We start from the raw sequence: 15,728 nt of genomic DNA on the forward strand, positions 1-15,728 counted from the left end.
AAGGATTGCACGATCACACTGTGACCCCGGTGACCGCGAGAGCTCGGATCCCCCTCGATGTCATATTCTATCCCTAGAAAGCATCTTCCTACTTCAATTTTTTTTTTTTTTTTCTTCGTTTCTTTTATCTTTCCTATTTTTTTTTTTCTTTTTTTTTATTTTTATCTTTCTCTCTCTCTCTCTCTCTCTCTCTCTTCACTTTGGTTTTTTTTTTGTTATTCCTCGTTCGCTGTAAATGTGACTTTCATTTGAAGAATCTCCGCGAAGTCGAATACCTCACACACACGACTGCCACGGCTCCAGGTTATAATTACAGCGATTGAACATTTCGTTAAGAAAATATTACACTAGCAGCGAACGGTAGAAGAAAAATGATACCTGATAATGTTGTCGGGTTGGGGGAAATGAATCGATAATATGTACAAAATATTCTCTTTATCGTAGAAAATCAAAAAAAAAAAAAAAAACAAAAAAAAATTCTTCCTGTACAAAAAATAACAATTAATATGTATTGATAATTATAAAAAATGTTGGTTCGAGACCATTATTTACAATGTTTTCATATACATAAGAGTAAATTAGGTACTGCGTTATACCTGTGAAAAAAATTCTTTGTTCAATGGTTGTCGCGTTGATTATTCACATTACATTAAGGCAGACCTTACGTACAATAAAAGCTGCGGCGATGAAAGGCAACTTTCTTCCATGGCAGTGGTCACCAGCCGGAAATTTGATGTAATCCTTTAACGTTCTTTTTTCTTTCTGTATTTTTTTTTTTTTTTTTTTTCGTTCGTTCGTTCGTTTCTTTACTTTTTTTCTTTTCTGCCCGGTGGCGCAACGTGATTTCTGAGTGAATAACACAATGTACGCAACCTAATCCTAAAATAAAATGATGCAAAACGTATATTTTACATCGTCAGGTAATTCTCCCTCGTTCTACTTATTTGTAACCATGGTGTTCTTCATGGTGATCGTGGTGCTCGTGATGCTCGTTTTGTACCCAGACCTTCTCCCACACTGGTTTCCACACTTTCTTCCAATCGGGAACCTGGATCTCCTTCCAGGCCGGAACCCACCTGCTCTTCCATTCGTCCTTCCATATCTGCTTCTTCTCGGTGACCCAAACTTGCTTCTTTTTTGGTACCCAGACCTGAACGGATTCCTCTTTCCATACCAGTTTCTTGTCGGTCACCCACACCTGTTTCTTTTCCGTTTTCCATATCTGTTTCCACTGAGCCTTCCACTCCATTTTCTTCTCTGAAACCCAGGCTTGCTTCTTCTCGGTCCTCCAGACCTTCTTCCAAACTGGCTTCCAGATCAGTTTCTTCTTCCACAAATCGTGGCTGGTGTATTGCCAGCCGTGATGATCCTGACCGACGTATTGCTCGCCGGGAATACCAACTTTCACCCACTCCGGTACCCAGGTCTTCTTCCAGTCGGGTACTTGGACCTCCTTCCACACCGGGACCTGAACCTCTTTCCATACCGGTACCCAGATTTTCTTCCACGCTGGTACTTTGATCTCCTTCCACGCCGGTACCTGGATCTCTTTCCAAACTGGTTTCTGCACCTTTTTCCATACCGAGACCTGTTCCTCCTTCCATATCGGAACCTGGACCTCTTTCCATGCCGGTACCTGGACCTTCTTCCACTCCTGCTTCCAGATCATCTTGGACTGCGTCTTCCAAACTTGTTTCCACTCTTCTTTCCACTTCAGCTTCTTCTCCCATCTTCCCTCAGGCTCGTGGTGGTCGTGCACTGGCGCACCGTAGGACGGAGCCGGTGCCCCGTAAGAGTCGGCTGGTGCCCCATAAGACTCGGCTGGTGCTCCGTAAGACTGAGCAAGCGGTCCGTGCGACGCTTCGGGGGCGCCGTAGCTGGAGGACGGTGCTGACAAGGACTGTGAAAGGTCGAAACCGCCGGCACCTGGCGCACCGTAGGTGTCAGACGGAGGACCGTACGAATCCGATATTCCTACGTCCGGGACACCGTATCCCGTGCTGGGCAAGGACGGTGCTCCATACTGTGGAAGTGGCGCCCTGAAAAAGAATTTCTCGTTAGGAAAATAGAAATTAATACTTATTCCTGATGGGAGGAGAATTTCTACGATCGTAGGTTTGGAACCAAAAGTTTTCGCATTATTTCGTAGATCTTTCTACATTACAGATTGTCTTCGAATGGCTGGCTTTTTTCACAACCGTTTTTCGTAAGCGTCAATCGTTGATGAGAGTATAGTAATTCCTGGTTTGGAGAAACAAAGAATTTTTTTTTTCCCTCAACACTCACCGATTGTGACAAAGCGAGTTTAAGAATATACAACAGACTCCGTAGTAATCGACCACGTCAAAATATGAAAAGAGACTTTGAACGCAAACCTGCTATCTAATAGATACTTAAATTGTCTTCCGTGATTTTTCCTTGCGATACTTATGCGACATTTAGCGGTTGTTCAAGAACAGGTATTTCATACTTTCTTGTAGATATAATTTATAATCTTGGTATAGAGAATCATTCCCAGAAATTTACATCTTTCTAGATCATTCTGTGAAAAACGATTTCTCTGCTTTTTTCAGACTCACAACATTTGTGAGAACTCACAGTTTTTTTTTTTTACAATTATTTACTTGAAACTGTAACTGTTTCGACATTCAATTATATATTTTAGTTCAATTTAAATTCTTACAATCAGGTAATTTTATTGAATTATCGCGGGCAGTGGATTTTTCTATTTTTCTTTCGTAGAAAACACCGTCGATTATCGTAATACAATTTTTCGCTGAGATTCAACCTTGTTTCCCAAAAAACCACGGAGTTTCATTTAAACTTTGCGGGCTAACTGATTTTTCACTTTTTTGTGGACAATTGCGAATGATTGGAATTTTTCGTAATATTTCAAAGTCGTGTACAAAAAATGTACAAAAAATAAAAATAAAAAGATTTCCTATTTTTTCGCGTTCTCGCAGAATGTCGTAAAGATAATTTTCACCAGGCAACAGCTTCGTGTCATCGAATCCGGTACGCGGCTATGCATCGATGATAATAAATACGGGTCTTTCCTAACGCGCCGAGTATTCCACAAGCGTAGTGAGAATTTCGACGGTCGACGTACGTTTGGCGTTAGCTAACTTCGTTCGACTTTGAATATCGAACGAGTTTCGCGGGGTTGAGTTGACTAGCAAGTACCAGTATCATTTTCACGGAGAAACCGCGCGGCGCGGAACGAGAAGAAAGCAGTTCTAAACAGCCGCGAGGTTCAAGGTTGTTTCGAATTGTCTCTTGCCTGGTGTTTACGTGTTTCCGCGTTCCAGTTATCTATGTCAAACGGCTGAAAGTCTCTCGACAGTGGAGAGAACACCGAAGCGTTATACGCTCACACTAACTACACTGTTTCATGCAACATTGCGGTGGAAAATTATAAATTAACAATATAGCGAACATGTTACGTACTCCTTCTTAGTTCGAATTGGCTCTCCAAACGCGGAGACGACGAAGATGAACCCAAGTAATATCTGAAATGAAATTTGCATCGTTAGATAAACGTCTGTTCGATATAAATGAATCATTATTGAGGCGAGTAATTGGTTAAGGTATAGCGAAATTCTGTACGATTAACAACCGGCTTGATACACTGGTGCAAATGTTCGTGTATCACGAATAATATACCGGTATGTAATCGGTATTTCTTTTTATTTGAGAAAGTCAGAATGAAGGAGATGCGAGGGGAAGTGTTAGTAATTGATTGCGGTAAAAAGTGTAGTTAGCACTTCCTCGCGATCACGCTTGTAGCAGGATAACGAAACGAGTAGCGTAACGCATGTCTCGAGTCACGCAAACTCTGCGGGAGATTTTGTCGATCCATTCGTCTTATCGTACCGGATCTCAAATCGAGTAGATCAGCGATCATTCATCAACTTTCGAAATGAGATTACACGCAGATGCACTATTTGGATCTTGAATGAAGATATTATTCACAAAAATACAACAAAAGTCTTATTCTAAACGGAGTTCATTCGGAATAAAAAAAAAAACTTTACAAAAGATCCCGTTTTAAACAATTTCCAAACATTGAATGAACCGACCTCCATCTCACCGTTATTCTCGAACATTTTCTAGTTGATTATATTTTTATTCACAGTACCTAATTTTCTTGAGAAATCAACTGCAAAACTAACATTACACGACTTCGTGCTCTAATAATGAAAAAAAGTAACCGGCGCAGCCTGCAAAGTATTCAACCCGCGCAACGCGCCTGTATTGCAAGTTGCATATCACGAGGCTGTATCAGATCGCTAGTGTGCCTTCAACGTGATTATTGACTACGAACAATTCGTGCAATTCATCATTGAAATCGATGCAGAAGTATGCGAACTACGATATAAAACAAAATTGCTCTTCTAGCAATGAGAAATATGGTTTCTAAAATTATATCAAAGATTTGAACATATTTGAACAAACAAATATCCAGGGGTCGCTGTAGGTGAAATGTAGGGAAAATTGAGTTTGTCGATACCGTCTTAGTATACTTCGAATTATCTGTTACCTCTTAGGCTGTGTATGAATTGGTCCAACGATTTCACAATGACATTGTTGAAAAAAATAATGAACAATAGGCTAAATTATTTTGTTTGTTTTAAAACAAGCGGTGAACGTTCACCGGACGAAATATTTTGTGCAGACGTTCTTTTTCGCGTTTCTTAAAAAAAAAAAAAAAAACGGAAGCAATTTTACGACGCTACGGACATTTCAAGTTCTCTACTTACTGTGCCTGAACTTTTCAGACATATAACGATACCTTGAAGTGGTAATTTCAAGATTCCCACCCATGTGTAGGCAAACATTTTATAATCCAGTATAATGAGAATCACAAGAATAGAAAGTTAGAATTTTTTCCACGCAGTTATAATCTTACGCTTGTTTCGAACGGCGGTTGGAACAGCTGTGTAAACCACTTTTCGAGGGTCTTTAAATCTGGGCGGCGAGTCGGAGTTACCGCATTTTCTATTTACCGTTAATAATAATGCGAAAGTATATACGAACACACGTATTTGTCATAAGAATTACTAGGATGTAAATTTTTATACTGCCGATGAAATTGTTCGAAAATATACTTGAAGCTTCTTGTATTTACGCAAGATGAGAGAAAGAGGAAGAGAATCGAGATGTGACCAGTGATAAAGAATTACATAGTAATTGCATACATGGAACGGTTACCTGACCAAGTGTCAACTTCTAATAATAATGTAAAGGTGAAACAGTGCGAAATGCATAATATTGCTCTTATTTTACTCGTTCTTCGACGTCTCGATTTTTTACGTATATTTCGACATTTCAATTCATGTAATAACAAAAATTCCCTAGTTTCTTTGAACGTGAATAGTTTCTGAATCGAAAATCGTTAGGTTATAGAAAAAATAAAACTTCCTGCATTTCCTTTCACAGAATTTCTTTCGAGCAATTTACTCGAGAATTTGATGGACTCTCAATCTAATGGCAAATGCATCTTTTCACGAGTATTTTATACCTCATAACACAAAATTTATTATATATACCAATTGTAAAATCAATTTATCCTTTTCTTGTTTGAACAACACTTGCATTGAATTTCAACACTTTTCAAAAATATCGAAGTTGTAAAAAAATTGTCTTGGAAATATTGTACAATCATGATCAAGTAATTTCAGACGTATCCTTGTTACTAATTTTTTCTTCTCAATTCCGTTTCTACCGAAATTGATAAAAATCGTCGATGCTATAAAATGAACTACAATAAACCGGCATTTTACTGTTTCGAACGCGTAGTATAAAGTATCGAATTTTTCTCAAAAATCGATCAAACCGAATACAGATTTCAAGATGATTCATATATTCACTAACGTACAACTGTCGCAATAATGTTCTCCAAAAATTTCCAAAAGCCTTTAACTAAAAAACAAACCCTCGGTGCATTCGGATGTTACCACGATTCGTTCGCAGACTAAGAAGCAAAGATAACTCAAATCAAACAAATGTTATTCCACCTTGGATACCCAGATATCGCGTTTTCTTAATCTCGGTATAAATAAGCTTGAATCAATGAAACAATTACTTGTAACTGCTTGACCGAAGAAAGTATAAATTATTTAAAAAACAGAAGTAATACTCTTCGGACATCGTGTACTCGATTGAAGTGAGCATTTTTTTTCTTTTTGTAGTATAATACTGCAGAGTCGGTAAAAGAACTTCATCGAGGTTCGATATTTTCTTAAGTATTGTCAAAATTCGTACACAACAGAAAACAAGCACCGACATTATTACGTCTCTAATTTTTATTTATATATATATATAATTTCTTTCTAAATGCGTGGATGAAACTTAAATTCGATCGAACGATACAATGGATGATTGTTATTATTTTTTTTTCTTTTTATTCTTTTTATCTTCGCACAACGCGTGCGGTGCGATCGAGTGTACAATATACAGAAAAGATAAATCACTGTCACATAGCACGTGCTCACTGCAGGGTGTACACTAACCAGGGTTGATCGCATGGTGACGGTTCCTGGCAAACGGCAAACCTTGCCGTTTTTCTTGTCTTTCACTCTTCTGACGAATTCCCGGTGCAGACCGACGCTTATATAGCGTTTGTTTCCGCCGACCGCGAGGGTCGTCGTTCAAGGAGGAGTTGGATTCCCTCACCAACGCGACTCAAATCGACGCGAGGAGGAAGGTACGCGCGTACATCTCTCCCCGCGGGCCTTGCGAGGAACCGACGACGGGGCCTTCGGGCCCTGAGGCTGGGCCGGACTGGATCGCGGGTTGCGTAATCGCGGGAGTTTATTAAGGATCAACAGACTCGTCATTGAAATCAAGTTACTGGAGAATAGTAACCCTTCGCGGCTCCACTCGCTTCCCAATTCCATGTAATACAATGGAAATTCTATTCGGATAATGCTTGCTTTAATTAAAAAAGTAGAGTAAACAGAACAAACTGATTCTGCGTTGCAATTACCAAAATGGTTAAGCTTACCTCGTTTTTCGTAATTCCAACAATATTCAAACACTTTTTTTTTAACGACACCTGTTTTACTGAATTTTTCCAGTTACTATGACAAATGAAATTTTTTTCAATGTGTGTAATCCCGTTCAGACTTGGCTCCCAAAAGTTATTTTTTCCACTTCTCAGATCTCAATAGATCAGTTGAAATTTCTTTTGTACAATAGTTGTCGCCACGATGAATGAAATAAATTTTTGTACGTACGGTACAACAGATGTTCTACAATAATTACATTTGCGCGTTCGAAATGTAGTATAAAATGAGATTTCTTGAAGTATTTTAGAGAATTTTTAGAAATCTTGTCGTTTTAATCATTAGGTTTAATCACTTTGAACGTTCGAATTAGAAAATCTGTTATACGGTTAAAATGGTTATACGGATCACGTTGGCTGGTTACCACAGCTTTTAATCGTGCAATAACGTCTGCGTAACTTGACAGATACGCGAGTTGACTTAAATTTTTTTTCTCAACCGTACAGCTTCGCCTTACGAAAAAATTTTGACGCTGTATTACCAATTCTTGTTTGTAACCTAGACTCGCCGTGTAATTTCCTCATACGGAATTTTATTCGCAGGCGATATACATGCCTGGACATTTGCGGTCTTTGCACGCGGCGTCGTACGATTCTGCAACTAGTAGATTATACGCGTAGAATGTAAGACTTGAACATCGGCGCGTAGAAAGCAACGATTACTTTGGATTTCTATCATTTCTTTTCATATCTTCTTTGGTGTTACGCTTGTCATGTGCGTGCACGGTCAAACCTCGTTCAATTATACTTGAAACCCGCTTCACAAGGAAAAAAAGTTCAGTTCCCTGGTGAGAATGATTTTTATGACAAACCAGGAGAAGGGTGAATCGTAAAAACTTAAAAACAGATCTAACTTTACAACAACCAGGTAATGCAGAGTTGATAACTATAATCGCACGAAATAGTTACGTCCAGGAGATTTTCATGTAATTCCAGCAATATTTAAACCGTTGTTGCATCGTTGCCTATTTTGCTGGAATTTTCCAGCAGCTTCGACAAATTGAATTGTTCTCAACGCGAGCTTCATTACGAAAAACAGAAAGTTGATACGACTTCCAAGATTATCGAAGTATGAATAGTGAATTTTAGTACATCTGTAGTATATTACGTTACCTGTTCAGTTTGGAAAAATAAAAAGTTAGATCTGCAATCCGTTACCAAATTTACGGCTGCATAGTTAGTTGAAACAATACGAAAGGATTTGATCGATAAGGAAAAGGTCAGTTTATTTACACTCGTCCATGTTACGTGAGTCCGCATTTCTTTACGGGAAACGGTCGGTAAATTTCTTATCTCGTATGTTTTTGTACTTCGTCCCAATTAACGCTCGCGTACTGTAACGTTACACGAACGGGATGTTGCGTAATGCTTTCTTTTCTCTTCTCGTCGTACGGAGAAAAGTCGAGATCACCTGTAACGGCAGCAGTTTGTGCGAGTAATAAGGTTGAGAGAAACGTATCGCGTGCACATTAGCGTACATGTATGTATTTATTATTGAAACGTTCGATTAACCGAAGGGACCGTGGGCTATATTTTTCGGCTGAAAGTTGCCGCAGCGCGCAACGCGTATATACACGAATCACGCGATTTCACAAATCACATTTCTATCAATATTGTACACCAATATATTATACATATTACGCGTCCGCCGGTTTTCAACGACGTTTAATCGTTTAAACGCCGTTTTAAGTATCAGAAACCAGCGCGGTGTTTACATTCCATAAAAAGGTAGTAAGGAAAAATTATTCTTTTCGTTGTCCTACTTATATTATATACCATATACCGACAGTACGATGTTTATTGGAATGGAATTTTTCAAGCTTTCAAATATGTGTTATGTAAATCATTGAGAAACAAGAATGTTGAGAGGAAAAAACAAATTAATTTAACATTCTCTTTAAAAGATAAACCGTTCAGGAATTCAGAATATGAATATATAATATTTGCCCAACGGTGAAAGATGCACAATTTTTAGCGGCTGCATTTAATTTTAATGAAATCGATCGAAAGATATTTTGCCAATTTTAATAACTTGATAAAATAATTTATGTTTTCGAGTATACGAAGCTTTTTCTTTTACATTTTGAATAAATAACGTCAAATAAGGATAAAGAATTATATTGTCAAGCAATGTAAACTAAAAGAAATGATTAAATCTCTGGAACGATTAATTGATTTCCTGCGGTAGATCTGTGATAATAAAACAATTTTTTTACTAAAATTTTTACTTTCGTTACAATAATTACAATAAAATATAGCATACCAAGTGACCATAATCGATAAAGGATAGTAACGCAAAACAATATTTTTTGGTTACTACAATTCATTTCCTATTTCTTCATCATTGTTTATATTCATTTTGACACAAATATATTACTCGGTTATGGTGAAAAATAAAAATACTTAAGGACTTTAAAGTAACCAAGAATAAAAATTTCTCTTACCATTAGTCTAAAGTTTAGTTATTACTAAACTCGATTCTAGTCGCAAATGAAACGACGATTCATTCGAGTTTGTAAATCGTCTTTGAGCGCTCCGATCCATTGGACAAAATGATAATGACTTGCCTAGGAAAGCCTCGGAGTTTCGAAGAAAGTAACAACCGCCTAATAACAGAAAAATATTTGCAGAGTGAGTAACGATTCTCCGACGCTTGTAATAAATACCGCCTCGGGAACTTATGTAATCCAAAATTCAGTGCCTACGTGACCTCTTGCCATTGGAAGTATATTTTATAATTAAAATTACGAAATTTCAACAACGGAAAAATACGGAAGACAATCGGGTCTGGGTTAATTTTTCTTGTGAAATTACAGGCCTGAGACAAAACTGTTTTCTGCGATCACCTATCGGAACTCGATTAACGAGCGTCTCCTGTAAATCGATTCAGCAATTTCGGGAACCTCTCGACGTCCTTTCTAAATTTTTGCAGTGCCTCGAAGCGATCTAGCATCCTAATCTCTGCTTAATCGTCGCCTTTATTTGTGAAGAAATTTCATGGGAATAGTACTACATGCTGCATGTAGTGATAAAAAGAATTATTGACGATGCTAATAACGAACGCGATGAAAAACGGTTCAAATTTTTTCGTCGCAATATTTCTCGCAATTATCACATCGAATGAAATAATTTGAATATTTTTTTTTATTCCGTGAATTTTTACTAACATATTTACTAAATATTATTGATATTATTGTATATTCAATTGTTGTTGTTTTTAAAATTAGAATAATTATAGTACGATTAGGAAAGAAGATTAGTTATCAGTTATTAATATACAATAATCCGGTTATATTTCTTCTTTCTCGTTAAGAATTGTACAATTCCAAAACTTTTGTATATATATCTGAATTTTACTAGGTTTTTTTAACCTAATGTTCAACTTGCTTAATTAACTTTGTTTCGGTTGAGAAAAAAAACAAAAAAAAGAAAGAAAAGTGAACTGCAGTTACATCGGTTGAAATTTTTGCATTGCAATTAACAATCTTCTCTCCGACAGTTTTAACTTTATTTTAAACAAAACAATGAAAATTTTTACTCTTCCAAAGGGTTTTTACAAATCGGGCATTGTTAAATTTCTGTATCTGTCCACGAATTTTTATTGTAAGTATTGGTAATTTAAAGGAGTCTATCTCTCAGAATCAGTAGAGCTTTCATACACGCCCGAAATCAGAAATGAAGAGGCAAAAAACAAAAACGAAAACGACATGACAGATCGTAAATCTTGAGCCGTTACGTAATCTGGAGCTGATCTTACGAAGAGTTACGTTGAAGACGACTTTCGGATGTGCAATTGTACGTTCTTTCTGTGCAAGTGTTTTAACCCATCCTTTGATTACATTGGCCCGCAGGCCACGGAACATTACGAATTCGGATACATTGCTAATTAACGTATCACGTTATGTCCAGCAAAATACATTACGCAACGAAATCGAAGTGATTTAGAATTGCTTGAATTGACTTGACGCGGAGCCAAAGAGAAAACTATCAATCTCGTTGAATGCAGATTTGTGTTCAACGTATCAGCGGGTCAAAAATCACGAAGAAATTAAAATCGTCAAGTTCCCATGTTTGAAAAACAATAACGATCAAAAGATGCGGCAACATACGTGCATGTGCGTTACAGATCGCCGTAAAGTAATACGATATTTTACAACCAGGGAGAACCTCCAGCAGTGAAAGTAGTTAATCAACCTCTTATAATATGATGCTCATAACTTGTAACAAACGGAAAAATTTCCGAGGTAAAAATGACTACAGAACGCGGATCGGGGCGCATAACAGATCAAACGCCCCTCCGCACCTAGACAATTCTAAATTGTAGCGAGAAAAATTCCATTTCTTATGTAATTACTGAAAAATTCTTAATTTGATTAAATTGGCAAAAAAAAAAAAAAAAAATGGTATACGTAACCATTTAGTCTAATTATAGTTTTCTTCTTCGCGCTACATTTTACGATTACTGCAACATTCAATCTGTTTGTTCGGTTGATTACATTTTTTTCTTTGAATAAGGCCTTAAAATTAATTTATCGTTGCACAAGCATTAAATTTTCACAACAGTTGCAAGAAAATATAGCAACAGTGATCGTAATGAGAAATAATAGTAACGGATAATAGACTTTCTCGTAACAGCTAGAAAACTAATTTTCATTTTCCACCTAGACCTATATTTTTCGATTGTGGTAAAAAAATAAAAATAGTCAAGGACCGAACGGTAACCGGAACTAAAAATTTCTCTCAGTGTATTTCAGTCGTTACATGAATATCTAATGCAAGTAACGGTGGTAAAAAAAATTACTAAACGGAATAGATGTTACAGTTACAGTTGCAAAATTCACCTTGTTCTCCTAATCCTACTTTTACGTTTACGGTAAGATATGAAAACATTTAACAACCGTACGGTAACCGTGACTAGAAATCTGTCTCGGTGCCACAATAATTTGAATGAAACGTGCGAGGGGCGCGGCTGATTAGGCAATACGGTGCCGAAAACTGAGCTAGTATTCGCTCGTTTTGGGTCAATTATGCGAATACGAAAGTAGGGGAAAACTTGGCGCAAGCTGTGAGGGTTCAGGTTTTGCGTATGAAATCAATTTACTGCAAAGAGAAAAAAGGAGGTCTTTTAAAATCGAATACGGCCCGGATAGAGTAACGCAGTTTTCGCGACCATACGTCAGAGTGTCACATTTTACTTTTCCCGTTGCATACTCATTCCCACACACTCGATCCACGTGATGATATTCCTATAATGTTGCGGTATACTTGTAAGAAAAATTGCGCAACGCACCGGCATATTTTGCCCGCAGGAATCAAGGAATTCAACGTATTAGCACTTCCTGGTTCGGTAGGAAGTGATACATTACGAAATAAAAATAATAATAAAACAGGTACCCGTATGAGGGATCAAGTTCTGCAGCCATATACGCAATATGCGATTATTCAGTTATGTCCAACCAGTCAATAAGTGCTTTCTATTCATATTTCTCGACGATTTCAATTTTCGTATTATTTTTTTTTTTTTTTTTTATCCTTTACATTCTTTCAAGACGCCATGTCGGTAATCAAGATTCTTTATACAGATCTTTCATGTTACTTTAACGGACTTATACAGTGTAGTAATGTGAATCTGTAAGCATGTATAAAAATTGTTTGGTATCACCCGAGACCCGGAGAAATTTTGGTATAAAAAAAATAGCGCCTCGCTTGTAGAGATGTGTTATGAAATACTTTAATTGCAATTTCTCTGCGAAACGAAAATAGATTTTTATAGTAATAAATTTACGATTTCGAATCTTCTGTGACCAGAATTCAAAACTGTCAATCAATTTGTGTACTTGGCAATTGTTATTGAACGAAACTTAGCATTGAATCGCTATTTGTAGATTAGCGTTACTGGAATGTACAGTTTTCGAATAAAATGCAAATTAGGATCGTAATTAGTATTCAATTGTGGTTGAATTACAATTTTTCCAAGTATATTTAATAACATTGTTCAGATCAGTTACATCTTTCATTGAAATAAATTAATATCTTTTATTGATCAAGTTACAATTTTTTCGTGGAATCAATCGATACATCAAATCCAAAGTTTCTCGTATGCGGCTATCTACGGAAATATATAAAAAGTATACGAACGTATCTGATTTTTAAATGTATGGAACAAGTATTCACACTACCAAGTACATTACAAACTTATATGCGCAGTCATGCATTTTATATTCTATGTTCTCCGAACTAGGAAATAAAAAAGTAATTACTACTTTATTTCACATCAATTAAAAATCACAATAATGTATTTTGTATTGCATTTTATCCTCGTTACAAAATTTACATATATTTTTTTATTTTATTACGTGCTAATTAGAAAACACAAATTTAATTTGTACCCATTTTATTTCACCTCAATTACGAAATGTAAGCACAATTTTTTCGGTCTAATTACAGAATTCAAGTATAATTGATATTTTACTACGTCCTAGTCTTAAAATACGAATATCATATGAATTTTTTTTCGTTCTAATCATAAGATACAACGTTGTTTGGCATTTTATTTTATCCGATTAAAAATAAAAACGTGCCTTACACTTTAACGTCGCACTAATAACCACCAGTTTGACCGTAGATCTGCACCACTCTTAAACGGTTGACCTGAAACGATGGTTAATCTTTCCTGTTTTCTATAGGTTATTAAAACAATAGTTGCACTGCGGCATAGAATCACAAGACATTTTGTCACCTTTCATCAACCTTGAACATAATTAAGAGGTTAGTCACGCATCAGACTTGCATATGATTTGGAGACAATTCACCCGCGCGATGCGAACTAACACGCGATGAAAACTGATGTAGTCGGTTAGCTAATCTCTACGACATATCACCGCGAGTGCGAGTGGAAATCGAAACACGCCGCAATGAGTCGTTACGCCACTGCAGGTACGTATATTATACATACGTTTGGTTCTACCGGATTATCCAAACGCCCGCGTGTCTCGACTGATAGATACAGATACGTACGTACAGTAAAATACACGAATGCCTTAACCTTCCGGCTGACTTGTTTTCGGTTCGAAAGAAAATGCGAGATCAATTTTATACGAATTATGAGAGTGAGAAAGCGGAACGCATTGTCGCATGATTCGTATAGAATCCAAGTTGCATTTTCTTTCGAACCGACAACAAGTTAAGGCATTTATGCATTTTACAGTACACACGGCCCCAGTGATTCTGAAACGGCTAATTTTTTCGACAAGTCGGTTACGTTGGCAATGCCGAATCAGCCCGCAGCGCCATCGGCGGTTGATCGCGAAACAGGCTCAAGCTTCGCAAACACCGATGACGTAACCCATTTGAGTTTTCTATTGTTGGATCACGTAAGGTTATGTTGTGCTTGTGAAGATTGAGCTCGTTTCGCGGCCGGCCGGCGGTGGCGCTGCGGTCCGATTCAGCATTGCCAACGTAACCGACTTGTCGAAAAAGTTAACCGTTTCAGAATCACCGGGGCCGTGTGTACATTGAATGCTTTCGGTAATGAACGCGAGAAAACGAAATTTCAACGTAATTAATAATTAATTCAATAGCACCTCGAGTGTCCGAACCCTCGATTATTCGAACCATGACTTGATTTGTCCGAACTTTGGCTCGAAAAATACATTTTTGTGCGTGAAATGTACATTGACACTCGCTGCGGTTTTTGCGAAAACTGCACGTCTCGAGTAAGCCCAAACGCGTTACTCGTCTTCATAATATGATAAAATAAGCGTTCGATGTTTGAAAGAAATTCAACATATATTTTGATGTTTAATATAGACTGTTTGCGGATTCAAATTTGTGTTGCATATGATACTGCACAATGAGACTCATCCTAGATATTTTGTCTCGGTTTGATGATTATTTTGCGTCTACGTTTTTTTTTTATTTTTTTCCGAATCGCAATTTCGTAACGCGACAAATGCAGCTGTTACGCGAACTTCGATCACTTCATATTACAGGCGAGGAGATGAAGTAGAAGAGGAAGATGCGCTGGTACTTGACTATTTAAATATGATTACGCGATGGTTGAACATGCGAAAGTTCAGAAGTGACGTAGAAAGCGGCAATATCAAGTGGCATACCTGTCACACGGATACGACGGTGTAGCCAAGGTACGATATCAAAACGAATAATTCAGGTACGTGTAAGATACATGCGTACTTGGACGTTTAATACCACGGGCGGCTGAAGCAAAGCTTTAAATTTCTCTCGAAAGAAATTAAGATACACGTTCAGGCGTGTTAACAGCTGCGCCAATTACATACGAGAAATACCGTCCGAACTGAAAATTCGAAACGGTCATCAGGCGATGCCGAAACGGAATCGTGCGTGAATACCCAAATAACGTTTTTACTTTTCGGCTGCTTTCCTCGCTCTGTTCAGCACCCGGCGTTTTCATTCAGAGTCGGTAGCGTGCATTTTCACTCAAAAGCAATTAGCATCGCGCGAGGAAGATATGACTCTCTTCACTTTCATACCAATTAGCTGAAGGATGCTACAGCGCACGCGACGTTGAAATTCGTCGTCAAATAAGCTGCGCAGGCTGCGCATCGTAAGCGGGCTTATTCTTCTTCATTTTCAGCTCACGCTTGTAACGTTCACCGCGAATATCCCACTTCACTGCCGCACA

At 37.5% G+C, this 15,728-nt stretch overlaps 2 protein-coding genes across 3 annotated transcripts in view; one reads left to right on the top strand and one right to left on the bottom strand.

Annotated features, from left to right (window-relative positions):
• LOC124213584 (retinoid-inducible serine carboxypeptidase) overlaps positions 1-15,728 on the top strand; it is a 54,999-nt gene that overhangs the window by 25,118 nt on the left and 14,153 nt on the right. The gene's annotated exons all lie outside the window — the stretch shown is intronic.
• On the bottom strand, positions 750-6,575 carry LOC124213585 (golgin subfamily A member 6-like protein 6). The gene is made up of 3 exons (XM_046615024.1): positions 6,513-6,575; positions 3,448-3,509; positions 750-2,039 (listed from the first exon to the last, which is right to left on the bottom strand). Exons 1-3 carry the CDS (start codon positions 6,525-6,527, stop codon positions 941-943), a joined length of 1,176 nt encoding a protein of 391 aa, XP_046470980.1. The 5' UTR covers positions 6,528-6,575; the 3' UTR covers positions 750-940.

The sequence above is a fragment of the Neodiprion pinetum genome, chromosome 3 (genome assembly GCF_021155775.2).
Source record: "Neodiprion pinetum isolate iyNeoPine1 chromosome 3, iyNeoPine1.2, whole genome shotgun sequence".
NCBI classification, from domain to species: Eukaryota; Metazoa; Arthropoda; class Insecta; order Hymenoptera; family Diprionidae; genus Neodiprion; species Neodiprion pinetum.